Source organism: Bos indicus x Bos taurus, chromosome 11 (assembly GCF_003369695.1).
Source record: "Bos indicus x Bos taurus breed Angus x Brahman F1 hybrid chromosome 11, Bos_hybrid_MaternalHap_v2.0, whole genome shotgun sequence".
NCBI lineage: Eukaryota > Metazoa > Chordata > Mammalia > Artiodactyla > Bovidae > Bos > Bos indicus x Bos taurus.
Genome location: NC_040086.1, coordinates 2,918,099 through 2,943,615, shown reverse-complemented (window position 1 = coordinate 2,943,615; position 25,517 = coordinate 2,918,099). Strand labels below are relative to the sequence as shown.

Below are 25,517 nucleotides of genomic sequence, written 5' to 3'. Positions count from 1 at the left end.
CTTGACTTCCTACTTTTGCATTCCAGTGCCCTATAATGAAAAGGACATCTATTTTGGGGTGTTAGTTCTAGAAGGTATTGTAGGTCTTCATAGAACTGTTCAACTTCAGCTTCTTCAGCATTATTGGTCAGGGCATAGACTTGGATTACAAACCATATTGAATGGTTTGCCTTAGAAACGAACAGAGATCATTCTGTTGTTTTTGAGACTGCACCCAAGTACTGCACTTCAGACTCTTTGGTTGACTATGATGGCTACTCCATTTCTTCTAAAGGATTCTTGCCCACAGTAGTAGATATAATGGTCATGTGAGTTAAATTCACCCATTCCAGTCCATTTTAGTTCGCTGATTCCTAAAATGTCAATCTTCACTCTTGCCATCTCCTATTTGACCACTTCCAATTTGTCTTTATTCATGGACTTAACATTCCAGATTGCTATGCAATATTGCTCTTTACAGAATTGCGCTTTACTTAAATTCCCAGAGGTGGAAAAGACCAGGGCAAGAGATTGGGGAGGCTTCAATCAAGCAAGACCCTGGAAGGGCCTGGGCATGGGCTGGATGTGGGTTGGAGATGGAGTCCTCTGCGGGACTGTAACCAAGGAGATTTCACACAATGCTGAGGGTCAATAAAACCAAAGCAATGGCTAGCTTCAAATTCCAGATGCACAAGCATCCGTCTTTCAAGTCCTATGGCCCACTCCTGCCACCTTCCCCCATCTCAGCAACAAATGAATCCTTCTACTTGTTCAGGCCCAAATCCAGAGTACACCCCAGACTCTCCTCTTTCTCTTTCACCACGCATCACATGAGCAAACCCTCTGATTGTCAAATACGTCCCCAAACCTGGCCAGCTGTTCCACCTCTACTGCCACAGCAGACACCAGCCAGCAGCATCCCATCCTCACTTCAGTGCTGGTGAAATGAGAGGCACTGTTGATCCCAACAGGTCATTCCCAAAGTCTTCACCACCTCCTCTCCCACTTACCCCTCCTTTCCCTTCTCTGTGCTCACATCACCGGAGGAAGAGAATATGGGCTGCTTTGCAACCTGAGGACACAATGTGTGCTCTACCAGGTGCCTTTACATGATCAACAGACTTTATCCTCCCTGATTCTCTTATTTCCAGGCAGAACTGTTAAGTACCAAGGTATGACAGAAAAATATTGTAAGAAATTAATGAACACAAACCTCAGCTCTATTTAGAGTTGAGAGACCACAAGGGGGAGCTCTTACTCTCAGAGCCCAACAGGAAGAAGAAACCGCTCCTCTTCATTTCCAGCAAGGGCTCCGCGAGTGAAAAGCCGTGGATTCTTTGTTTGCTATAGCCGCCCCCAACTTGCTTTTCTCCTTTATAAAAGAGTTCTCCCTCTCTTGCTGTGCAGGGACTTAACCGTAGCACACCATGATTGAAGACCCCAGATTGGAATTCTCTGTGGATCCCAAAATAAGTCCCTTTTCTTTTTTTCTTTTTTCCTGGAGAAATTACCAGCAGTCTACTTTCAGTTCAACAACATCTATATTTACATACTCATCCAAGTATGGAGTAAGAATCAATAAATCTTTTCTGTAAAGAGCCAGATAGAAAATATTTCAAGTTTTGCAGACTGTGTTTCTTTTTCCTTTGCTGTTGTTTTTTATAACCTTTTTAAAACATAAAAACAACTGGGGGCGGGGGGGGGGGGTGGTAAATCAATGAAACAAAAAGCTAGTTCTTTGAGAAAATCAATAAAATACAAAACTGTAGCCAGACTGATCAGAGAAAAAGACAGAAAACATATTAACAATATCAGGAATGATAAAGTAGACATTACTAGAGATTCTACAGATTTAAAGGAAGATAAGTGTACAATTATTTTTAAAAAACTTTCTACCAATAGATTCAACAACTAGATAAAATGTACAGATTCCTTAACACAAACTAATAGAGCCTCCTCAAGAAGAAATAAATAACCTTAATAGTAATGTAAGACAGAAAGCACTTATCTTTTTTAAAAAAGAAAAAAGCCCCATATTAAAGAAAAGGCACTTGATGAAAGCTAAATGGCAACCCACTCTAGTACTCTTGCCTGGAGAATCCCATGGACAGAGGAGCCTGGCAGGCTCCAGTCCATGGGGTTGCAATAGTCTTAGCAACTAAACACGACTTAGTGACTAAATCAACCAACCAAACCAACCAACATCCATTTAGGATAAAACTCCCATTAACTAGAAAACAAAGAGAATTTTCTCAGTTTGATAAAGAGAATCTATGAAAGACCTAAAGTAACATCATCACAAACAAGATGGTAAAAGATTGAATGTTTTTTCCCTAAGCTCAGGATCAAAACAAGGATGTCCACTCTTAGCACTCCCATTCAACTTTGTCCTAAAGGGTCTACTCATGCAGTAAGGCAATAAAAAGAAATAAAAGGCATATAGATTAGAGAGGAAAAAGTAAAACTGTCTTTATTCTTAGTTGACTTGATTATCTAGGTAAAAAAATCTAAGAATTCCTAAGGAAAAAATAAGTGAGTTTAGCAGGGTAGCAGGACACGTTTTTAAAACCAATTGTACTAAGAGAATGAAAAGACAAGCTACAAACCAGGAGTAAATATTTGCAAATACACATGTAATAAAGGACTTGCTTCTAAAATTTACAAAGAGTTCTTAAAACTCAACAAGAAAACAACTCAATTAAAAAATGGGCAAAACCTGAACAGACACCTCACCGTATTTCCTACACTATATAGGTAGCAAATATTCATATGAAAGATGTGCAACATCATATGTCATTAAGAAATTACAAATTAAAACAACGAGATGCCACTACACACCCATTAGAATGGCTACAGTCCAAAACACTGACAACATCAAATGCTGTAGGGGATGTGGAGAAACAGGAACTCTCATTCATTACTGATGGGAATGCAACACTGGTACAACGACTTTGCAACGAAGTTTAGCAGTTTCTTACAAAGCTAAACATAGGTTTACCATCCATCAGTTATATTCTGAGGTACTTAAACAAATGAATTGAAATTGTATGTCCACCTAAAAATCTGCACATGGATGTTTACCACAGCTTTACTCATAATTGCCAAAAACTGGAAGCAACTTAGATGTTCATCCATAGATGAACGGATAAACAAACTGCAAGGGACTTCCCTGGTGGTCCAGGGGTTAAGACTCTGTGCTCCCAACACAAAGGGCACAAGGTCGATCCTGGGTTAGGGAAGTTTTGAGTGCTGCGGGGTGCAGCGAAGAAAAAAAAATGCAATACATCCAGACAATGGAATACTATTCAGCAACAGAAGAAATGAGTCTATCGGGTTACAAAAAGGTATGGAGGAGCCTTAAATGCGTAATTCTAAGTGAGAGAAGCCAACCTGAAAAGACTACACACTGCATGATTCCAACTGTACGACATTATGTATAAAGGCAAAATCATACAGACAGTAAAAAAAAGGAGGGGGAGGAAGGGAACAATGAATATGTGGAAACGGGGAATTTGTTTAAGGCCATAAACTATTCTGAATGATACTGTAATGGTGGATACATTATGCATTTGTCAAAAACCCACAGAAAGTAAAACACAAAATGTGAACCCTAATGTAACCCATGTGCTACACTGTGCTCAGTCGCTACGCTCAGTTGTGTCTGACTGTCTGTGACCCCATGGACTGTAGCCCACCAGGCTCCTCAGTCCATGGAATTTTCCAGGCAAGAATACTGGAGTGGGTTGTCATACCCTCCTCCAGGATCTTCCCAATCCAGGGATCCAATCCCTGTCTCCTGCATGTCCTGCATTGGCAGGTGGATTCTTTACCGCTGAGCCACAGGGGAAACAATGTAAGCTATGCTGCTGCTGCTACTAATAAGTCGCTTCAGTCGTGTCTGACTCTGTGCGACCCCATAGACGGCAGCCCATCAGGCTCCCCTGTCCCTGGGATTCTCCAGGCAAGAAGACTGGAGTGGGTTGCCATTTCCTTCTCCAATGCATGAAAGTGAAAAGTGAAAGTGAAGTCGCTCAGTCGTGTCCGACTCCTAGCGACCCCATGGACTGCAGCCCACCAGGATCCTCTGCCCATGGGATTTTCCAGGCAAGAGTACTGGAGTGGGGTGCCATTGCCTTCTCCGAATGTAAGCTATAGGCCTTAGTTAATAATAATGTATCAATATTGGTTCATCAGTTGCAACATATGCATACAGTAATGCAAAATGTTAAGAACTGAGGAAATTGCAGCAAGGAAGGGTGGGCATTTATGGAGGTATAGGGGAACTTTGTATTTTCTGCACAATTTTTCTGTAAACCTAAATCTGCTCTAACTATAAAATCTATTATTGTTTTTAAGTCAATTTTATTTCTACCTATTGACAATTAATAATTAAAGTTTAAATTAGAGAAACAATACTATTGATCCTTGCATAAAAAATAGGAATTATTTAGGGATAAACCTGATGGAAGACTCTAAAATCTATACACCAAAAACTTTCAAAAGTAATAAAATGTATCTCACTCCTGGGCATACATTCAGAGAAAACTCTAATTTGAAAAGATATATGCATCACAGGGACTTCCCTGGTGATCCAGTGGTTAAGACTTCACCTCCCAAGGCAGGGGGTATGGGTTTGATCCCTAGTCAGAGAGCTAAAATCCCAAATGCCTCATGGGCAAAACACCAAAAAACATAAAACAGAAATAATGTTGTAACATGCATCCCAATCTTCACAGCAACACTACTTAACAATAGGCAAGACACAGAAGCAACCTAAATATCCATCAAGATTTGGTCCTATACATATAGATTTCCCAGGTGGCATTAGTGGTAAAAAATCTGTCTGCAAGGTGGGAGACCTGGGTTCAATCCCTAGGTTGGGAAGATCCCCTGCAGAAGAGAAAGGCTACCCACTCCAGTATTCTGGCCTGGAGAATTCCATGGACTGTATAGTCCATGGGGTTGCAAAGAGTCGGACACAACTGAATGACTTTCACTTTTGCTTCATATTGGCTTCCCAGGTGGCATTAGTGGTAAAGAATCCACCTGCAAGGCAGAAGACACAGGAGATGCAGGTTGGATTCCTGGATCAGGAAGATCCCCTGGAGCCGGAAATGGCAACCCATTTCCGTTGGGAAATCCCATGGACAGAGGAGCTGGAGGGCTACAGTCCATGGAGTTGCAAAGAGTCAGTCATGTCTGAGCACACGCACACACACACACAATGGAATACTACTCAGCCATAAAAATGAGTGAAATAATGCGGCAACACAGATGAACCTAGAGACTATCATATTAAGTTAAGTAATTCAGACAAAAGACAAATATCATATGATATCACTTACATGTAGAATCTAAGATATAATACAAAGTAACTTATTTACAAAACAGACAAAACAAACCTATGGTTACCAAAGGGGGAAAGGGGGGAATAAATTAGGAGTTTGGGACTGGCAAACATAAACTACTATTATAAAGTAATAACAAGGTCGTACTGTATAGCACAGGAAACTATATTCAATATCATGTGATAAACTGCAATGAAAAAGAATCTGGAAAAGAATATATACTTCTTTATATGTACATATATGTATATATAACTGAGTCATTTTGCTATACACCAGAAACTAACACAACACTGTAAACCAATTATATTTCAATAATAATAATAATAAAATTTAAAAGATCTAATATGAGAAGAGACACACTTATGGATCAGAAGACATTATGTTAAGATGTTACCTCTCCTCAAACTGACCTATAGATTCAATGCAAAACCAATCAAAATTCCAAGAGGCTTCCTCGAAGATATGGAGAAGCTGATCCCCAAATTGTGCAGAAGTCAAAGGATCCAGATTTTTCAAAACAATTTGAAAAAGAACAAAAGAGGACTTAACATTATCTGATTTCAAGATAGAGAAACCTACTATGAATAAGACCATGTGGTACTGACATATAGATCAATGGGACAGAGGGTCCAGAAGTAAATTCATACGCACGAGGTCAACTGATAACTAACAAAGGTGCCAAATGACCTTTAACAGAATGTACCTTGGGGGCCCTGCCTCAGGCACTCTTTCTCCAGCACCACTGTCCTGCTGACAAGAGTCCTGAGGACTCTTCACAAGCTGGACCCTGGCACTTCTAAAGCTCAGAGGTTTGGTATGCAAATACTTTTTCATTTCCATTTCATATTTCATTTTAAAAAGCAACATATCAAAAGCACTTCCCTGGTGGCACAGTGGCTAGGAATCTCCACCAGTGCAGGGGACACAGGTTCAATCCCCTGTCCAGGAAGATCCCACATGCCGGTGTGCCACAACTACTGAGCCTGCGCTCTAGGGCCTTCGAGCCACAACTACTGAGCCTGCGCTCTAGGGCCTGCGAGCCACAACTAGTGAGCCCCTGTGTTGCAGCTACTGAAGCCCGAACACCTAGAGCCCATGCTCCACAAGAGAAGACACCACAATGGGAAGCCTGCACACTGCAACAAGGGAGTAGCCCCCACCCGCCGCCAAGAGAGAAAGCCTGCGCACAGCAACAGAGACCCAGCACAGCCAAAAATAATAAACAAACAAGGAAACAATTTTTAAAAAGAAACTTGAAAAAATGGGTAAAGGAATTGAGTAGACATTTACCCAGAGAAGATACACAAGTGGCCAATAAGAAAATTAAAAGCTATGCAACATCATGAATCACTGCTGCTGCTGCTAAGCTACTTCAGTCGTGTCCAACTCTGTGTGACCCCATAGACAGCAGCCCACCAGGCTCCCCTGTCCCTGGAATTCTCCAGGCAAGAACACTGGAGTGGGTTGCCATTTCCTCCTCCAATGCATGAAAGTGAAAAGTGAAAGTGAAGTCGCTCAGTCGTGTCCAACCCTCAGCAACCCCATGGACTGCAGCCCACCAGGCTCCTCCGTCCATAGGATTTTCTAGGCAAGAGTACTGGAGTGGGGTGCCATTGCCTTCTCTGCATGAATTACTGCAGAAATGCAAATCAAACCAATGATGAGCTACAATCTCATACTCATTAGGATGGCTATAATACAAAACAAAAACCGAATATAACCACCGTGATGAGGCTGTGGAGAAAGTCGAATCCTTGTGCACCGTTGTTGCGAATGAAAAATAACATATCCACTATGGAAGAGAGTTTGGCAGTTCTTAAAGCAATCAAAAGCAGAATTTTAATATAAATCAGCAATCCCATCAGTCTGTTCAGTTCAGTCACTCAGTCGTGTCCGATTCTTTGCAACTCCATGGACTGCAGCACGCCAGGCTTCCCTATCACCAATTCCTGGAGCTTGCTCAAACTCATGTCTATCTGGTCGGTGATGTCATCCAACCATCCCATCCTCTGACATCCCCTTCTCCTCCTGCCTTCAATCTTTCCCAGCATCATGGTCTTGGTCTTTTTCGATTGGTCAGTTCTTCACAAACTGACCAAAGCATGGGTGGCATGAGTCCTTCCAATGAATATTCTGGACTGATTTCCTTTCAGATTGACTGGCTTGATCTCCTTGCAGTCCAAGGGACTCTCAAGAGTCTTCTCCAACACCACAGTTCAAAAGTATCAATTCTTTGGCACTCAGCTTTCTTTATGGTCCAACTCTCACATCTATCCATGACTACTGGAAAAACCACAGCTTTGATTAGATGGACCTTTGTCAGTAAAGTAATGTCTTTGCTTTTTAATATGTTGTCTAGGTTTGTCATAGCTATTCTTTCGAGGAGTAAGCATTCTTTAATTTCATGGCTGCAGTCACCATCTGCAGTGATTTTGGAACCCAGAATATAGTCTGTCACTGTTTCCACTGTTTTCCCATCTATTGCCATGAAGTGATGGGACTGGATGCCATGATCTTAGTTTTCTGAATGTTGAATTTTAAGTCATCTTTTAACTCTCCTCTTCCACTTTCTTCAAGAGGCTATTTAGTTCCTCTTCCCTTTCTGCCATAAGAGTGGTGTCATCTGCATATCTGAGGTTATTGATGTTTCTCCCTGCAATCCTGATTCCAGCTTGTGCTTCATCCAGTCCAGCATTCCACATTTATATGTACTCTGCACATAAATTAAATAATCAGGGTGACAATATACAGCTTTGATGTAGTCCTTTCCCTGTTTGGAACCAGTCTGTTGTTCCATGTCCAGTTCTAACTGTTGCTTCTTGACCTGCACACAGATTTCTCAGGAGGCAGGTAAGGTTGTCTGGTATTCCCATCTCTTTCAGAATTTTCCACAGTTTGTTGTGATCCACACAGTCAAAGGCTTTGCTATAGTCAATGAAGCAGAAGTAGATGTTTTTCTGAAATTCTCTTGTTTTTTCTATGATCCAACAACGGATGTTGGCAATTTGATCTCTGGTTCCTCTGCCTTTTCTAAATCCAGCTTGAACATCTGGAAGTTCTCGGTTCACATACTGTTGAAGCCTTTCTTGGAGAATTTTGAGCATTACTTTACCAGCGTGTGAGATGAGTGCAACTATGCAGTAGTTTGAGCATTCTTTGGCATTGCCTTTCTTTGGGATTGGAATGAAAACTGATCTTTTCCAGTCCTGTGGCCACTGCTGAGTTTTCCAAATTTGCTGGCATACTGAGTGCAGCACTTTCACAGCATCATCTTTTAGGATTTGAAATAGCTCAGCTGGAATTCCATCACCTCCACTAGCTTTGTTCATAGTGATGCTTCCTAAGACCCACTTGACTGCACAGTCCAGGATGTCTGGCTGTAGGTGAGTGATAACACCATCATGGTTAACTGAGTCATGAAGATCTTTTTTGTACAGTTCTTCTGTGTATTCTTGCCACCTCTTCTTAATATCTTTTACTTCTGTTAGGTCCATACCATTTCTATCCTTTATTGTGCCCATCTTTGCATGAAATATTCCCTTGGTATCTCTAATTTCCTTGAAGAGATCTCTAGTCTTTCCCAATCTATTGTTTTCCTCTATTTCTTTGCACTGATTACTTAGGAAGGCTTTCTTATCTCTCCTTGATATTCTTGGAACTCTGCATTCAGATGGATATATCCTTCCTTTTCTCCTTTGCTTTTTGCTTCTGCTCTTTTCTCAGCGATTTGTAAGGCCTCCTCAGCCAACCATTTTGCCTTTTTGTATTTCTTCTTCTTGGGGATGGTTTTAATCTTCGCCTTCTGTACAATGTTACCAACCTCTGTCCAAAGTTCTTCAGGCATTCTATCTATCAGATATAATCCCTTGGATCTATCTGAAACTTCCAATGTATAATCATAAGGGATTTGATTTAGGTCATACCTGAATGGTCTAGTGATTTTCCCTACTTTCTTCAACTTAAATCTGAATTTGGCAATAAGTTCATGATCTGAGCCATAGTCAGTTCCCAGTCTTGTTTTTGCTGACTGTATAGAGTTTCTCCATCTTCTGCTGCAAAGAATATAGTCAATCTGATTTCGGTATTGACCATCTGGTGATGTCCATGTGTAGAGTCTTCTCTTGTGTTGTTGGAAGAGGGTGTTTGCTATGACCAGTGCGTTCTTTTGCAAAACCCTGTTAGCCTTTGCTCTGCTTCATTCTGTACTCCAAGGCCAAATTTGCCTGTTACTCCAAGTATCTCTTGACTTCCTACTTTTGCATTCCAGTCCCCTGTGATGAAAAGGACATATGTTGGGGTGTTAGTTTAGAAGATCTTGTAGGTCGTCATAGAACCATTCAACTTCAGCTTCTTCAGCATTACTGGTTGGGGCATAGTCTTGGATTACTGTGATACTGAATTGTTTGCCTTGGAAACAAACAGAGATCATTCTGTCATTTTTGAGATTGCATCCAAGTACTGCATTTTGGACTCTTTTGCTGACTATGAGGGCTACTCCATTTCTTCTAAGAGATGCTTGGTCACACTTGTAGATATAATGGTCATCTGAATTAAATTCGCCCATTGCAGTCCATTTTAGTTCACTAATTCCTAAAATGTCTACGTTCACTCTTGCCATCTCCTGTTTAACCACTTTCAACTTACCTTGATTCATGGACCTAACATTCCAGGTTTCTATGCAATACTGTTCTTTATAGCATCAGACTTTACTTCCATCACCAGTCACATCCACAAATGGGTGTTCTTTTTTGCTTTGGCTCAGCCTCTTCATTCTTCCTGGAGCTATTTCTCCACTCTTCTCCAGTAGCATACTGAGCACCTACCAACCTGGGGAGTTCATCTTTCAGTATCATATCTTTTTGCCTCTTCATACAGTTCATGGGGTTCTCAAGGCAAGAATATTGAAGTGGCTTGCCATTCTCTTCTTCAGTGTACCACGTTTTGTCAAAACTCTTCACCATGACCCATCCATCTTGGGTGGCCCTATCCAGCACGGCTCATAGTTTCATTGAGTTAGACAAGGCTGTGATCCAAGTGATCAGTTTGGTTAGTTTTCTGTAACTGTGGTTTTCATTCTATCTTCCCTCTGATGGATAAGGGTAAGAGGCTCATGGGAGCCTCCTGATGGGAAGGACTAGTTGTGGGGAATCTGAGTCTTGCTCTGATGGGTGGGGCCATGCTCAGTAAATCTTTAATCCAGTCCAATCCCATATGGTGTTATATATCCCAGAGAATTGAAGGCAGAGTCTTGAAGAAGTATTTATACACCAATGTTCACAACAGTATTGCTTACAATAGCTAAAATGTGGAAGAGACCCAAGAATTCATCAACAGATGAATGGATAAGCAAAATGTAGTATGTACATACAATGGGATATACTTCAGCCATAAAAAGGAAGGAAATTCTGTCACATGGGAAATGGGAAGTTACTGTTTAATGAGTACAGCATTTCAGTGTTATAAGGTGAAAAATGTTATGGAGATGGATGGTGATAATTGTTGCACAATATTACAAATGTATTTAATACTGCTGAACCATATATTCTAAAATGAGTTAAGAAGAATCTTAAAAACAGTGGATATATGTATAACAGATTCACTTTGCTGTACACCTGAAACTGCACATTACAAACCAACTATACCCGAAATTAAGAGAATTTAATGGGTTATGATGGTAAATTGTATGTTGCATGGATTTTACCACAACTTAAAAATAAGGAAAAAGTAATATATACATGAACAGGGGCTTCCTAGGTAGCTCAGTGGTAAAGAATCTGCATGGCAATGCAGAAGACGCAGGAGATGTGGGTTCGATCCCTGAGTCAGGAAGATCCCCTGGAAAAGAGAATGGCAATCCACTCCAGTACTCTTGCCTGGGAAATTCCATGGACAGAGGGGCTTGGCTGGCTACAGTCCGTGGGGCCACAGAATAGCTGGACACAACTGAGCAACTCAGCTGCTGCTGCTGCTGCTGTTGCTAAGTTGCTTCAGTCGTGTCAGACTCTGTGCTACCCCATAGACGGCAGCCCACCAGGCTTCCCAGCACCCATGCACAAATATATGAACAAATTAAAAAATTAAAATAAAAGTTCACATTGTACAAAGAATTTGCTCTTCATTCCCCCACCTTTGCCAGTGGTCCCCCTTCCCCATATTAAAAAGTCTTGAAGGTTCCTCAGACATTCTTCAGAGCCATTCACACATAAAACATTCTGGACAGTGTGACTGCCTTTCTTTGCTTTGACTTAGCCATATGTCCTGATGTATTTCATATCAGATTATATAGAACTCCTTCATTATTTTAAACAGTTGCACGCTGACCCATTTTATGAACGCATAGACACCAGATACAAATGAACACATAACTATGATTCTACTTGCATAAAATTCCAAAATAGGCTAAACTAACCTGTGGTGACCTGTAGACTGGAGGATAGCAGTCCCTTTCGAGGAAGAAGAGGGCAGTGAGCAAGAGGGGCGGGAGGCTTCTGGAGTGCTGCTCATGCTGTTTTTTAAGCTCAGTGTTCACAAGTTAATAATTCATTGAAATGTACACTTAACGATTTCTGCACTTTCCTGTATGATGTTGTGCTTCAACTTGGCCAAATTTAATCTCATAGTCTAGTGGGAAAGTTCTATAGAGCGGCAAATAACTATAGCTCAGTCTGGTCAATGAATTCAGGACTGAGTATCTTCTTGCCCTGTGGACCCCTGAGCGGTTGGAGGCTCCCCGCGTGCTCTTCCCAGCTGCTGCCAACAGGATAACTGTTGGGCAAGGTACACACGCGTTGAGGCTCCTCGGTCCCCGTATCTGTAAAATCGGAAAATAACACCTAAGAAATTGCAAGGGTGTAATATAATCATCTATGTAAAATGAGCAGAAGTGCTGCGCAAGCACTAAGCTGGTGCTGCATTCACTTCAGCTACCGTTATCACGAAATTATCATTTTTATAAGGAAAAGGATCTAACTCAGTGCTCAATAAAGAAATGCTTTGTGTGAAAAATCCACCGCCGGCCTCCTTGGGGACTGCTCGCTGAAGAAACAAGAGTCCTGGACGAGTAAACTACCAGCCCGCCGGCTCCGACCGCGCCTTCTTTAAGCGCGGAGCGATGACGTCACCCGCACGCGCTGCAGCCTACCTTGGAGGCGCCGGGCAGTTCTTCCCGGCGCCTCCATTGGCTGGCCAGCACCCGACGGCCCCGCCCCTTTGCCCTCGCGGGCCCCCGGCTCCGGGTGTCAATCTGCCTAGGTGGGAGCGGTGACTGGTCGCGGGGCCCGCCCTCTTGAAATTCTCCGCCGGGCTCGCGTAGGCTGCGTGCTTGGGGTGGGAGGGGCGCAGCAGCGCGTCAGGAGCCGCGGTGGTCCCGGTCCGCCCGCCTGCCCGCCTGCCTGCCTGCCAGCCGTTGGTTACTACTGCCGCCCGCCTGCTGGGCAGGGCCGGCCCGGCCCGGCCATGGAGTCCTACGATATCATCGCCAACCAGCCCGTGGTCATCGACAACGTGAGGCTTGGCAACCGGGGGGGAGGGCGGGGTGGACGAGTCGAGGTCCTCAGGGACCCCCGCCCGTCTTGCCTGGTCCTCGGCTCGTTGCCGGCCCGCCACTCCTGCGGGCTGTCCCCTCTTGGCCCTGTATCCCGGGCCGCGGGACCAGCCCCCCGCAAGCGTGGCAGAACCCCAGCCCCAGCGCTCCCTGAGCAGGCGGGGAGGTCGGGAGAGGAAGGGGTCCCATGTGTCTGGCAGCGCTTGATCAGCATCTAGAGAGCCGGGGTACAGCCGGGCGACCGACCGATGCACCGATATGCCAGGCCCGGGGACTCACCCCGGACCCTTCTCGGTGGAGAGTAGGCTCACTGGATGGGTTTCGACCCCAGCCCCTTTACCTCTCCTCAGGCTTTGGCTGCCCTCCTACTGGAGGAAAGACAGTGTTTGCCCCTTTGCACACTGCTGGCCCCATCTTTAGGGGACGCTTAACCTGCGGGCCTCTACAATAGCTCTTCCCAAGTGCTGCACCCCCAGGCAGCACTTCCAGGGTAGGCAGGCCCCACTACGCCCTTTTCCTGGGACTGCGGAAATGCACGTTAAGTTTTGCCAACCATATACCCGCCGCTGCCTGACTGGGCACTCGCTTGCTTTGACCCTTTCCTTAAGTGCTCCCTGAGCCAAGGGGATGTTCCACAGCTGGGAGGGCAGTGGAGAGAATTCAGGACCACTCTTCCCAGGACCTGTAAGCAGTTTGGGGGTCTGGCTTGGAAACCTCAGAGGAAAGTTGCCTGGCTCCATCGTGGTCTTGTCCTTCAGCACCGTAGCTCAGCTCAGCATGCTTTCTGGTCTATAGGAAGAAGATAAAGGGCAGGGATCAGTGGATCTGCCCCTAGCTGAGTGTCTACCTCTGAACAGTGGGCCTTGGAGTTTTTAATAATGACTCACTGCTCTTTCTGGGATCTGTCTCCCTTGCACATGATCCCCATGTAATCTCTGAATGGCTGTCTGTTTTGGAGTAACCATGTGAGGGCCCTGAGTCACAGCAGGGGTGTTTAATAAGATAGCTGAAGCTGGGCTTGGGGATGCTCTCCATCAGGCTTCAGGAAGGATCAGCCACTTCCTTTCTTGGCAGGCTACTCAACAAGTTTGAGTTTTGAGAACAACCTGCTTGGTCCCACTGGGCTGTTTCTTTCTCTTTTTAAAAAACTTTATTTTGAAAAAAAAAAACTTTATTTTGTATTGCCTGCGTGCTCACTCACTCAGTCATTTCTGACTCCTTGCGACCCTATGGGCTGTAGCCCACCAGGCTCCTCTGTCCATGGGATTCTCCAGGCAAGAATACTGGAGTGGGTTGCCATGCCCTCCTCCAGGGGCTCTTCCTGACCCAGGGATCAAACCTGCATCTCTTCTGTCTCCTGCTTTGGCAGGCGGGTTCTTTACCATGAACACCACACAAGAAGCCCATTTTGTATTGGAGAATAGCCAATTAAAAAACAATGTTCTGATAGTTTCAGGTGAACAGCAAAGGGACTCTGCCATATGAACACATGTATCCATTCTCCCCCAAACTCTAGGGGATGTTTATTTCTTCTCTCCAGGCCCCAAGGGTGGTGATGGGTGGTGGAGAGAGAGGTTGAGATGCTGATTCCTGCTGTGGGTGGGAGGTTTCTAGATACCAGGATCCCTTTAAAAGTCTCCATCCAGCTTCCATGCTGGAGCAGTGGCAGGACCAAGCTCTCCTCCTGTTGTCTCTGGGGAAGCCACTTGAAGAGGAGTGCTAGTTGGTCCCCATGCACCCAGTATCTTCCCCAGCCAGTCCTGTCTGTGGTCCATAGCTGCTGAGGGGAGTGGGCTGTGCTTTTTCAAACATCTGGAAAAAAAACCATAAGCAACCAACCTTAAGGGTTGCTTCTTGCTAAGGAGTCCTCCTGCCTGGAGCCGACCCACAAGTGTGCCTAGGAGGGTGTACTCCATCTCCACACTGGTGATGTTCTGGCTTGGATAATGCTTGGTGATGTGCCCTGTGCTCTGTAGGATGTTTAGCAGCATCCCTAGCCTCTACCCACTTAGATGGCAATAACAGCCTCTGCCCCCAGTCTTCAGACATTGTCAGATTTGGGGCTGCATGCATGCTCCATTGCTAAGTTGTGTCTGAATCTTTACGGCCCCATGGACTGCAGCCCACCAGGCTCCTCTGTCCATGGGATTTCCCAGGCAAGAATACTGGAGTGGGTTGCCATCTCCTTCTCCAGGGGATCTTCCCAATGCAGGGATTGACCTCACATCTCCTGCATTGGCAGGCAGATTCTTTACCACTGAGCCACCTGGGAAGCCCTCAAATTAGGGGGATGAGATGTAAAGTTGCCCCTAGTTTTGAACCACTGGTGTATGTGTAAATGGCCTTGCCCTCTTGGCAGGATCTCGGGCTTCCTTCCCAGGCTACTGTCGGGGGAAGCCCTCTCCACAGCAGGGCACCACCTTCATCTGGAGATGAATGTTGGAATCTAGCTGCTGTTTTTCTTCGCAGGGTTCCGGGGTGATCAAGGCTGGCTTTGCAGGAGACCAGATTCCCAAATACTGTTTTCCAAACTAGTAAGTGTTGCTCAGGCAGTATTCCTAACCCTTTGATTTGCTTCTGGGGAGAACATGGGTCTTGTGTCACAACTCTCTTTGAGGCTAACTCTTGCCCCTGCCTGTAAGGGAAAGCACCAGATTTGTGAAGCTGGTGCTGTGAAGGGCTATGGAAGAAGACAGGCGCTCTGGGCTGTCTTGAGTCTGGTTTTGGTCCCTCCTGGAGCTGGAAAGGAGGAGCTACCACCAGCATTCCCCTGGGAACAGGGCATGGTAGCAGCAGCAAGAACACAAGAGAGACCTAAACCCAGAGGAGAAAGAATGGGGAGTTACTGCTGCTCCTTCCCCCCAGGAAATGCTCTCTTCAGGGCTCATTTATTTTCAGACTCTAGAAGATACATTGTGCGGTCAGGGGGAATCCTTCCCTGCATGATGCCAGTGATGGCAGAGGAGAGAGGGGAGTGAAACCCAGGGAAATTTGGGGGCACTCCACCGGCCGCTCAAGCCCATTGGGAAGTTTTCCCTTGATGGTGTTTTGTTTCAAATCCTGGAGGCCTTAGAGCTTAGTGGCCAAAGCCAGGGTAGGGGAGTCCTCAGGCCCCTGAAGTAACTGGCCATGTCAAGACAAAGCCTGCATGGGGTATCCAGGCCTCAGCTGTCCTTTCTGAACTCACCTGGAGTGTAATTAAAGGTTCCTCTTGATGTGCAGGGAAGTTGGGTGAGATTTTGGAATGGTAGCTCGTCCACTCTGCCAAGAGCTGCATCTGTGTTTCAGAAGCCCTGGCAGGAAGAAGGACGGGATTGACTGAGTGAGAGAGGGGTCTACGAAGGAGCCATGGCCCTGCTTCCTGGGGCCACCCCACCTTGTTCTACCCCCGTGAAATCCACAGTGAGGGCTGAGTCATCATGGCTGCAGAAGCAGACCCTCTGCCAGGGCTGACATTCCAGACCTCTTGGCCCTCTCTGGGAGGGCTGGTGGGAAATGGTGGGAACCCCTTTTCTTCTGACCCTGAGTCTTCTGTCCTTCCAAGGCCTGCTCTGTGGTCCCATGGCCCGTAGGCCTAGCTTCTGACCATTGGAGTCGGACTTTGGTTTTCCTAGACTAGGCTCGGCTATGGCCCCTGCCCATCTCCCTGACTTTTCTGTCCCTGCAGTGTCGGGCGCCCCAAGCACATGCGGGTGATGGCTGGAGCCCTGGAAGGAGACCTCTTTATCGGACCGAAAGCAGAGGTAACATCTGTGGTGCCTGTCTGTGCCTGGGTTGAGGTCTTCTGTCCTAGGAGCCTTGACTGGTGGTCAGAGGGCCCTGGGCCCTCTCTGGGACCATCTACTGGGTGTCATAAGCACTGTGGTCCATTTGCTCTGTGAGATGGTCCAGGGTTCCTGTGTAAGGCGACACAGTAAGACCACTTCGTGCCCCTTCCTTTAGAAGCCACAGAGGAAAGAACTGGTTAAATGAGTCACTTGGACTGATGACTGATCGAGAAGGCCAGCTCTGTGCTCCAGCTGGGGGGTTGAGGGGGTGGGGAAGGGACTGCACAGCCAGGTGAGGCCCTTGGGAGGAGGAGCGAGTGGGGGCGGGGGTGGCAGGGACTGACCAGCAAGTGCAGTTGAGGCACCTGAGGAAGACAGGAAGGGGTGCTGAGGACCCAGAAAATGCGGTCAGCAGGAGCCACAGCTGTGGGTGAGAGAATGGTACTGGACAGAAGGACCGCGTCGTGGGGGGACGTTGAAGGGCAGGTCTCTGCGAGACACACCTGTACTGGCTGAAGAGCTGGGAGGAGAGGTGGCAGCACGTGGCCACAGGAGGGGCCACATAGGATGGCTGGCGTAGGATCGGCCGTCACAGAGGCTCCTGGCGCTGATGAGGACAGGAACTGAAGTGGCGGTGGAGCTGGAAGTCAGGCTGTGTGTGAGGCTGGAAGGGAAGGATGTGCTAGTAGTGACCGTAGAGGACATGGGCCGTGGGGAAAGGAATGGGGGCACTCTGGGGTTCGGGGGAGCATGCCACCACCCTCTGTGGTCCTGGACTGGACTCTTAGAGCCAGGGAAACAACTGGGCAGATGAACCCATGCCGGGTTAAGGATGTAAGGGGCACAGGGACCCCCGGTGAGCGGATGAAGGGGTGGCCCCCCGGAGGGCAGAGACCAGCTGCTGGGTGAGTGTCTGCTGCCACCTCCAGCCTCCGGTCTGCAGGAGCACCGGGGGCTGCTGGCCATCCGCTACCCCATGGAGCACGGCGTGGTGAGGGACTGGAATGACATGGAGCGGATCTGGCAGTACGTCTACTCTAAGGACCAGCTGCAGACCTTCTCGGAGGAGGTGGGGCCGCGGCGCCCTCTCCCTGCCCCGCCTGCGGCGTCTGCGTCAGGCTTCCACACTTTCTCTGGCTCTTGTCTGGCATGAAGCCCCTGCATTGTGTGGGTGTGGGTCCCTGCCGCCCCTCTGCCCCGCATTGTGTGGGTGTGGGTCCCTGCCGCCCCTCTGCCCCGCATTGTGTGGGTGTGGGTCCCTGCCTCCCCTCCGCCCCGTATTGTGTGGGTGGGGGTCCCTGCCACCCCTCCGCCCCAAATTGTGTGGATGTGGGTCCCTGCCGCCCCTCCGCCCCGCATTGTGTGGGTCCCTGCCACCCCTCTGCCCCGCATTGTGTGGGTGTGGGTCCCTGCCACCCCGCATTGTGTGGGTATGGGTCCGCACAGCTAGCGGCTGCCAGGTAGAATATTACAGGGGGCGCTGGGTCTTTGGAAGACTCACTGCTGGCAGATGACGTGCTGGCGCCCTCGGGAGGGATGGGAGACGGCAGGTTTGTGTGCTCCCGGGTAGGTGGCTCTCTGGAAAGATCCCGGCGGGGCCTGCACGTTGCCTTTGCACCTGCCCGCAACCCTGCCGTCTCCTGCAGCATCCTGTTCTTCTTACGGAAGCGCCGCTCAACCCGAGTAAGAATCGGGAGAAGGCGGCGGAGGTGTTCTTCGAGACCTTCAACGTGCCGGCCCTGTTCATCTCCATGCAGGCCGTGCTCAGCCTGTGAGTGCTCCCTTGGCCCTGGTCCTCGCATCTCTGGCCTCCTCATTGGGATGCCGTGGCGCCTGACTTCCCTGTACAAACAGCCTTCCGATGACGATCCCTACTGGGGGGCCTGTGGGTCCCTTTCTCAGACCAGATAATGCACACGCCCCGGGGTCCCTTCCAGGGGTGCGGAGGTCCCAGTGCCTCAGTGGCTGAGGTGAAGGGATGCTGACCTGGTGACAGGTACGCCACAGGACGCACGACTGGAGTGGTTTTGGACTCGGGGGACGGGGTCACACACGCCGTCCCCGTCTACGAGGGTTTCGCCATGCCCCACTCCATCATGCGGGTGGACATTGCTGGCCGCGACGTCTCCCGCTACCTCCGGCTGCTGCTGCGCAAGGAGGGGGCGGACTTTCACACCTCGGCTGAGTTTGAGGTCGTCCGGACCATCAAAGAGGTGACTCGGGGCAGGGAGTAGGGAGGCGGGGGTGGTCGGACCCAGCATGAGGTTGAGCCCTGGGTGTGCGGGTCCCTGTGGCCACCTCCTGAGAGCCCTGTCTCTGCCCACCGCAGCGGGCCTGCTACCTGTCCATCAACCCGCAGAAGGATGAGGCTCTGGAGACAGAGAAGGTGCAGTACACCCTGCCAGACGGCAGCACGCTCAACGTAAGTTCAGGCCGGACGCAGGCGGGTGATGATGCCGGGACTGGAGGAGGCGGGACTAACTTCATCTTGTTTTCCGAAGGTGGGACCAGCGCGGTTCCGGGCCCCTGAGCTGCTGTTCCAGCCAGACCTGATAGGGGATGAGAGTGAGGGACTCCATGAGGTGCTGGTCTTCGCCATCCACAAGTCTGACATGGATCTGCGCCGCACGCTGTTTGCCAACATCATGCTTTCTGGTGGCTCCACGCTTTTCAAAGGTACCTAGTTGGGATGGTATGGCTTGGAGGCCACAGGTAGTGTGGCCCTCAGACTGCACCCCAATTCCTGAAATCCTGGGACATGGCCCATTTTCTGTGGGTTTTTTGGATGTTCAGTGAGTTTTGTTTTTTTTTTTAAGGGATAGATTTGAAATTAAATTTTGTTTACAAATAGATGGTAAGTTTGATGAGGTCTAAAATGTATTCGATGAAGTCTGCCTTCTATTGCCCTGGTCACCCAGTTCCCTCCCCACAGTTATTGTTAGTTTCTCAGGTAACATCTGTGCCTAGATAAAGCATCCTTTTTACTTAGCCCTGGACTTTACTCTCTGGACTTTCCAGGTGGCTCAGTAGTAAAGAATCAGCTTGCCAATGCGGGAGATATGGGTTCAATCCATGGCTCAGGAAGATCCCTTGGAGAAGGAAATGGCAACCCACTCCAGTATTCTAGCCTGGAGAATTCCATGGAGAGGAGCCTGGCGGGCTACAGTCCATGGGGTTTCGAAGAGTCAGACCTGACTTAGCGACAGAGCAGGAACACGAGCATACTCTCCAGCTCCTGTGTTGTTGATTTTGCTCCACAGACGGCAGATGTTTGTGTAGGTTCTCTTTATCTGGCCCTGAGGGCTGGATGTGCCATTGAACCATTAACCTGCTGATGGCCTTGGAGGTGGTGAAATTCTCTCTCATCACAAAAATGTTCCACTGGGTGATTGCATGCACTATCATTTCACGTAATGGGAAGATACCTGAAAGATAAATCCTAGGGATGGAATTGCTGAGTCAGAGGGTACACATGTGTGCACTTGATACCTGGTAGATATCACAAGTTTCCCTCCTGAGAGGCTCCCCCAGTTATGGCAGTCCCCCAGCCCCGTCCCAGCACTGTGCGAGACGTTTGCCTGTCTACTGGATGGAAGTGACTGCTTGTTCTCCTGACTCATCATTTGCCTTTGACTGCTTCTGGTGGTTTTGGCTCTGGAGTGTCAAGGGGGAGAGGGTAGGGGTCAGGCAGTGGTGGGTGACTTGGGGTTCCATCTCCTGCTGCCTTCCTTCCTGAAGAGGGAAGCGGGCCCACCTGCAGGCACACTGCTGGATCTTTTCTGCCTTTGGTGTGGTTCTCTCCACCCTTACTCCTGGCAAGAATGACTAAAACAAGGACTTCCCTGGCAGTCCAGTGGTTAAGACTGCACACTTCCACTACAGGGGGCATGGGTCCAATCCCTGGTCAGAGAACTAAGATCCCACATGCTGCATGGCATGGCCAAAAAATAAAATAGTAGCTTAAAAAATAAAAAAAAGTGGCTGGGGCTGAGGCACCAGAAGTTGGATGTGAGGGAGCTAGTGATGAAGGGTCAGATGTGAACCCTGGGTTCAGCCAGCCTTGTGTTCACAGGCTTTGGTGATCGATTACTAAGTGAAGTAAAGAAGCTTGCCCCAAAGGACGTCAAAATCAAGGTGAGGTTGTGGGGAGTCCCTGTAGGGCATGGGGGTGCTGGGCAACTTTGACCTGGGGAGGGAAGGGCAAGAAGCACTGTTAGATGTCCTCTGACTTCACACCCAGCCCGGCCCTGCTGCCCTTCCGGCTCCTGGCTGAGGCCTGGCTGCAGGCACTGGGGGAAGTGCCCCCAAGGCTGGGATGGGGGTGCTGGGAGGGCAGGGCAGTTACACTGTACTGTTCCCTCCAGATCTCAGCCCCTCAGGAACGGCTGTACTCCACGTGGATCGGGTAAGGCGGGACCCAGAGCCGAGGCCCTAGGAGGAGGCCTCTGTGCTCTGGACACTTTTTCCTGGGCTGGTCCAGGCCAGGTGGAGGCGGGGGGATGTCCCCCGCAGGTTAGAAAAGTTGAGTCCTGGGCGCCCAGGGCGGGTGGCTGGCTCAGCCCTCAGGTCCCCAAGAATGCTGTCCCTCCCTCCTCACAGGGGCTCTATCCTGGCCTCACTGGACACTTTTAAGAAGATGTGGGTATCCAAAAAGGAGTATGAAGAGGACGGCTCCCGGGCTATTCATCGAAAAACCTTCTAGTGGCCAAGGAGGAAGGCGTAGCTCTGGGAGGAAGGGGGAACCAGAGTTCTTAACCCTCTGTGGTTGGGTTCACAGATGAGGCCTGGACCCCCTGCACGCCCTGAACCCTGGGCAAGTGGTGCCACAGCGCTTCCCTAAGCCTCCCCTACACACATGTGCACACGTGCACACACATAACATACACACACACACGGTCACAGTTAGCTGCATGGATGGGAGGCTGGAGCTGGAAGATAGGAATTGAGGGGCCCAGCTTTGGATGGTTCTGGGTGTCCCCCTTGGCAGAGCTAGTTAGGCCCATGGTTCTCTGCTTCCCCAAGCTCCAAGGCCAGACACCGGAACGCCCCATTGCCTCTGACAGAACCCCTCCGAGAGTGCCTGGATGCCTGGGTGACTAGCCCTGGGGAGTGGCGGGGTCGGGGCGGGGGGGGGGGGGGTGGCTGGGGGCGGGCACCAGCAGTTCCTTCTGCTGTGTGACCGTTCCTTGTGCCACATCCTTATCCTGACCCAACCGGGCAGCCCAGAAGGCCACACCTTGGCGTCCCTGACCCCCTCACGCTCTGTCCTCTTGTCTTCCCAGGTGGGTGCTTTGGTATAGACTGAGTTCTGGGCAGTCTTCTGACCCCAGTGAGGGGGTGTGGGCCAGGGTCCAGCCCTGTGGAACCAGGACAGGATGCATGGGGTTTGGGCAGCCACAGCGGGTTGTGCTTTCTCCCCATCAAAGCACTTCATGGACTTGCTGCTCCCTCTCCTTTACCCCAGTACCTGGGACAGGAAGGGTTAATGGTCTTCATTTGTTGAGGGGAAGCCACTTAATCAGGAGTCAGACCTAGTGGGGGAGAGGGGAGGCACATTTCCTTCTCCCACGAAAGAGGTCTTCATTTACCCTATGGCCAGGACCCCCATCTCCCTCTCCCACATATGTACAATAACTCAACACAGTTGCCTGAAAAAACTTTTTTTGTAAGTCATTATAGTAATAATTATGGAAAAGGCCCAGCGCACGGCTCTGTTTTCATGTGTTTCTTTGCACTGTTTGCTCACACATCCCTGGGGACCAAAGCAGTGGGGCTCTGGTGGCGGCTCAGAAGCCTGCAGCCTCAGCGGTTGGTGGGGCGACGCAGCACGGGAGGCCCCGGAGGTTGGGCTCTCAGCCTGGTGGCACAATTCCCCAGGCTCTTTACACGCCTGCTGCAGTGCACCAGGAGAAGCAGGTGGCATGCTGCCCTCCTCCCCCTTATTCCCAGATGGGGCCTTGTGGCAGGTGGGGCTCAGTGGGCCTGTGTTCTCACCTGTTCTGTTTGGAGCACCTCTGCTGCCTGGCTGCGATGAAGCTGAGGCCGACACACCAACACTGATGCAAGTTCCCAGTTCAGACAAGAAGGGCGGGTGATGGGAGAGATGTAGACAGCTGTGCCAATGAGCTGGGTTCTGAAGGGAGAAGCTGAGCAGCATGGAGAGGAAGGGCGGTAGAGGAGGGAGCCGTGAGAAGTGAGTTTGGAGTGACTGCCCTCTTCCGCCTCCATCAAACACTTGAACACATACAGTAGGTCCAGGAAGTGTTATGTGTTTGGAGCCAATGGTAAACAAGACATATCTTTGCTCCCCAAAACATACATATCAGGGAAGAAAGGTAAACAGCCTGTTTCAGTACAGAATTGCTATGTCTAAGCCAGGAGGTGGGGCAGGCTGACTTGCTTTTATCCAGGAGGGGTTAGCCAGGTAAACAGGGCATGTTCCTGGGAGAGGTAAGAGTTCAAAGAAATGCCTCGGACCCATGGGGCTAGAAAAAAAGACAAGGACCAGAGTGATGCCAGAGCAGCAGGGCAGGGTGAGTGCTCTTTGGCCATGATGTGAGGTAAACCAAAGGGGTAAGTTGGAGCGAGCATGTCAGGGCTCTTGAGAGGGCTTTTAGCAGTGTCTTGGGTGATGGGCAGTCAGCTGGGGGTGCATGGTTACCATAGATGTATGTTGAAGGCAGTGACACCCCAGTAGGAGTAAGCACATAAAATACCCAGGTCTTGGTTTCTAAATACAATTCTTCAAAGGAAGGAGTCAGAGCTCCTTGGACAAATTGCAGATCTGGGGCAGAGATCTGAACCTGGGATATCTTGTGGAAGCAAAGTGCTCAGAAAAGAGGGGGCTTGTCTAAAGGACTCAGGGACCAACTTGAAGGAGCAACCAGTAGTCAGGTCTGTAATGGATGGTAAGTCATTAATCATGAGTCTAGTCTGAGAAAAATAATTGAATAAATAGATACACAGGGGAGCAGGGGCAGTTCATTCTTACTAAATTAGTTAATGAATGTAGAAGGAATAGTAGGAAAAGAAAATCACCCTTAGGCAAACATCCCAGTCACCACTGGTGCAGGCAGAAATGGATCCAAAAACTAGTAAGCAAAAGTAAGGACATTTGCATTATCTCAAAGTATATACCCGTGAAGTACTTACTAGTTTAAAAAGGAAAAAGTAGTAACTATCCAGGGGAGGAACCTAGTAAATATCACCTTAATCAAATTATCCAAGTTTACATCCCAGGTAATGAGTCACTCTCTTGATGTGATAAATTAAGAGGCTGCAATGTCACTTGTGTGTTCTTGGATACCCTCAGTCTAACGAGGAACAAACAGCAGGCAAACCCAAACTGAGGGCATTCTACAAATGAATGGACCAGGTGTCTTGTTCAAAAGTGACAAGATATAAAGACAGACTAAGGAATTGTCACAGGTTGGAGGAGACAAAAGAGGCTGTGATGATGAAATGCAGTGGATCAGAAAGGACCTTACTGAGAAAGCTGGCAAAATCACTTAACAGTAATGCATCAACATGAATTTCCTGGTTTCCATTAACAGCACTGTGTGTTAATGTCACAGGTTAATGTCAGTGGAAATTGGGTTAAAGGTAGTCAAGAATTCTGTACTATTTTTGCAACATTTCTGTAAGCCTAAAATTATTTCAGAATAAAAAGTTAGGGAGAAAAACTCAGGCCTGAGCTAAATGGTCTGGATTCACAATTCTGCTACCATAACTCACTAGCTGCATAATCCTGAGCTGCTCCTAGGTTTCTGTATCTCTAACGTGGGGATGATAATAATAGCACCTACCTCATGGGTTTATTAACAGCCTGGGACATTTTGTGTCAGAGGATAGAAGAAGTGCTACAAGACTGATAGGGACCTGTCAAAAGACCATGAGCCAGCCTGAAGATGTTCCAGTGGTCAAATCTGGAACAAATTAAACTTCAAAAAATAATGACAGTTATGAATTATGATTTATTGAATACAATATAAAAGCATGAGTCTATACTGACATAGGTTAATAAATTGAAAGTTTGATGAGGAATAGGATATTGACATCTCAAAGTATTACCCCATTCAGTTCAGTTCAGTTCAGTCGCTCAGTCGTGTCCGACTCTTCGACCGCATGAACTGCAGCACGCCAGGCCTCCCTGTCCATCACCAACTCCCGGAGTTCACCCAGACTCATGTCCATCGAGTCGGTGATGCCATCCAGCCATCTCATCCTCTGTCGTCCCCTTCTCCTCCTGCCCCCAATCCCTCCCAGCATCAGAGTCTTTTCCAATTAGATACTTATTAATAATTAAAGGGCAGGGAAAACCATAAATAAAAAAGATACCTGTACTCCAGTGTTCATTGCAGCACTATTTACAATAGCCAGAACATGGAAGCAACCTAAATGGCCATCAACAGAGGAACAGATAAAGAAGATGTGGTATGTATATATAATGGAATATTACTCAGCCATAAAAAGGAACAAAATAATGCCATTTGCAGCAACATGGATGGTCCCAGAGATTATCATATTGAGTGAAGTAAGTCAGACACAGAAAGACAAAATGAGATATTGCTTATATGTGGAATCTTAAAAAAGGCTACAGTGAAGTTAATTGTAACAGAAGTAGAGTCAGATGTAGAAAACCAACATGTTTATTGGGATGGGGGAGGGATAAGTTGGAAGATCAGGATTGACATATACACACTACTATATATAAAACATAGCACAGGGAACTCTACTTATTACTCTGTAATGGGATATGTGGGGAAAGAATCTGAAAAGTGGATATGCTGCTGCTGCTGCTGCTAAGTTGCTTCAGTTTTGTCTGACTCTGCGTGACCCCATAGATGGCAGCCCACCAGGCTCCCCTGTCCCTGGGATTCT

The 25,517-nt window shown here is 48.0% G+C and overlaps 2 protein-coding genes across 5 annotated transcripts in view; one reads left to right on the top strand and one right to left on the bottom strand.

Annotated features, from left to right (window-relative positions):
* C11H2orf92 (chromosome 11 C2orf92 homolog) overlaps positions 1-11,827 on the bottom strand; it is a 57,647-nt gene extending 45,820 nt beyond the window's left edge. Inside the window, exon 1 of the mRNA XM_027554628.1 lies at positions 11,737-11,827. The gene's annotated coding sequence lies outside the window, so the exon portion shown is untranslated. The remainder of the gene's footprint in view (positions 1-11,736) is intronic.
* A 726-nt stretch (positions 11,828-12,553) lies between these two features.
* On the top strand, positions 12,554-22,343 carry ACTR1B (ARP1 actin related protein 1 homolog B). Of its 4 annotated transcripts, none has more exons than XM_027554623.1 (11): positions 12,554-12,830; positions 15,340-15,404; positions 16,538-16,613; positions 17,581-17,706; positions 18,284-18,408; positions 18,634-18,850; positions 18,967-19,059; positions 19,139-19,313; positions 20,710-20,771; positions 21,002-21,042; positions 21,237-22,343. In XM_027554623.1, exons 1-11 carry the CDS (start codon positions 12,783-12,785, stop codon positions 21,337-21,339), a joined length of 1,131 nt encoding a protein of 376 aa, XP_027410424.1. In that variant the 5' UTR covers positions 12,554-12,782; the 3' UTR covers positions 21,340-22,343. The 4 variants fall into 4 exon arrangements, with proteins under 4 accessions (XP_027410424.1, XP_027410426.1, XP_027410428.1 ...); XM_027554627.1 differs by lacking the exon at positions 12,554-12,830 and adding an exon at positions 16,159-16,368; XM_027554624.1 differs by lacking the exon at positions 12,554-12,830 and adding an exon at positions 16,159-16,368 and having other exon boundaries at positions 17,567-17,706.
* The last annotated feature ends 3,174 nt before the right edge of the window (positions 22,344-25,517 follow it).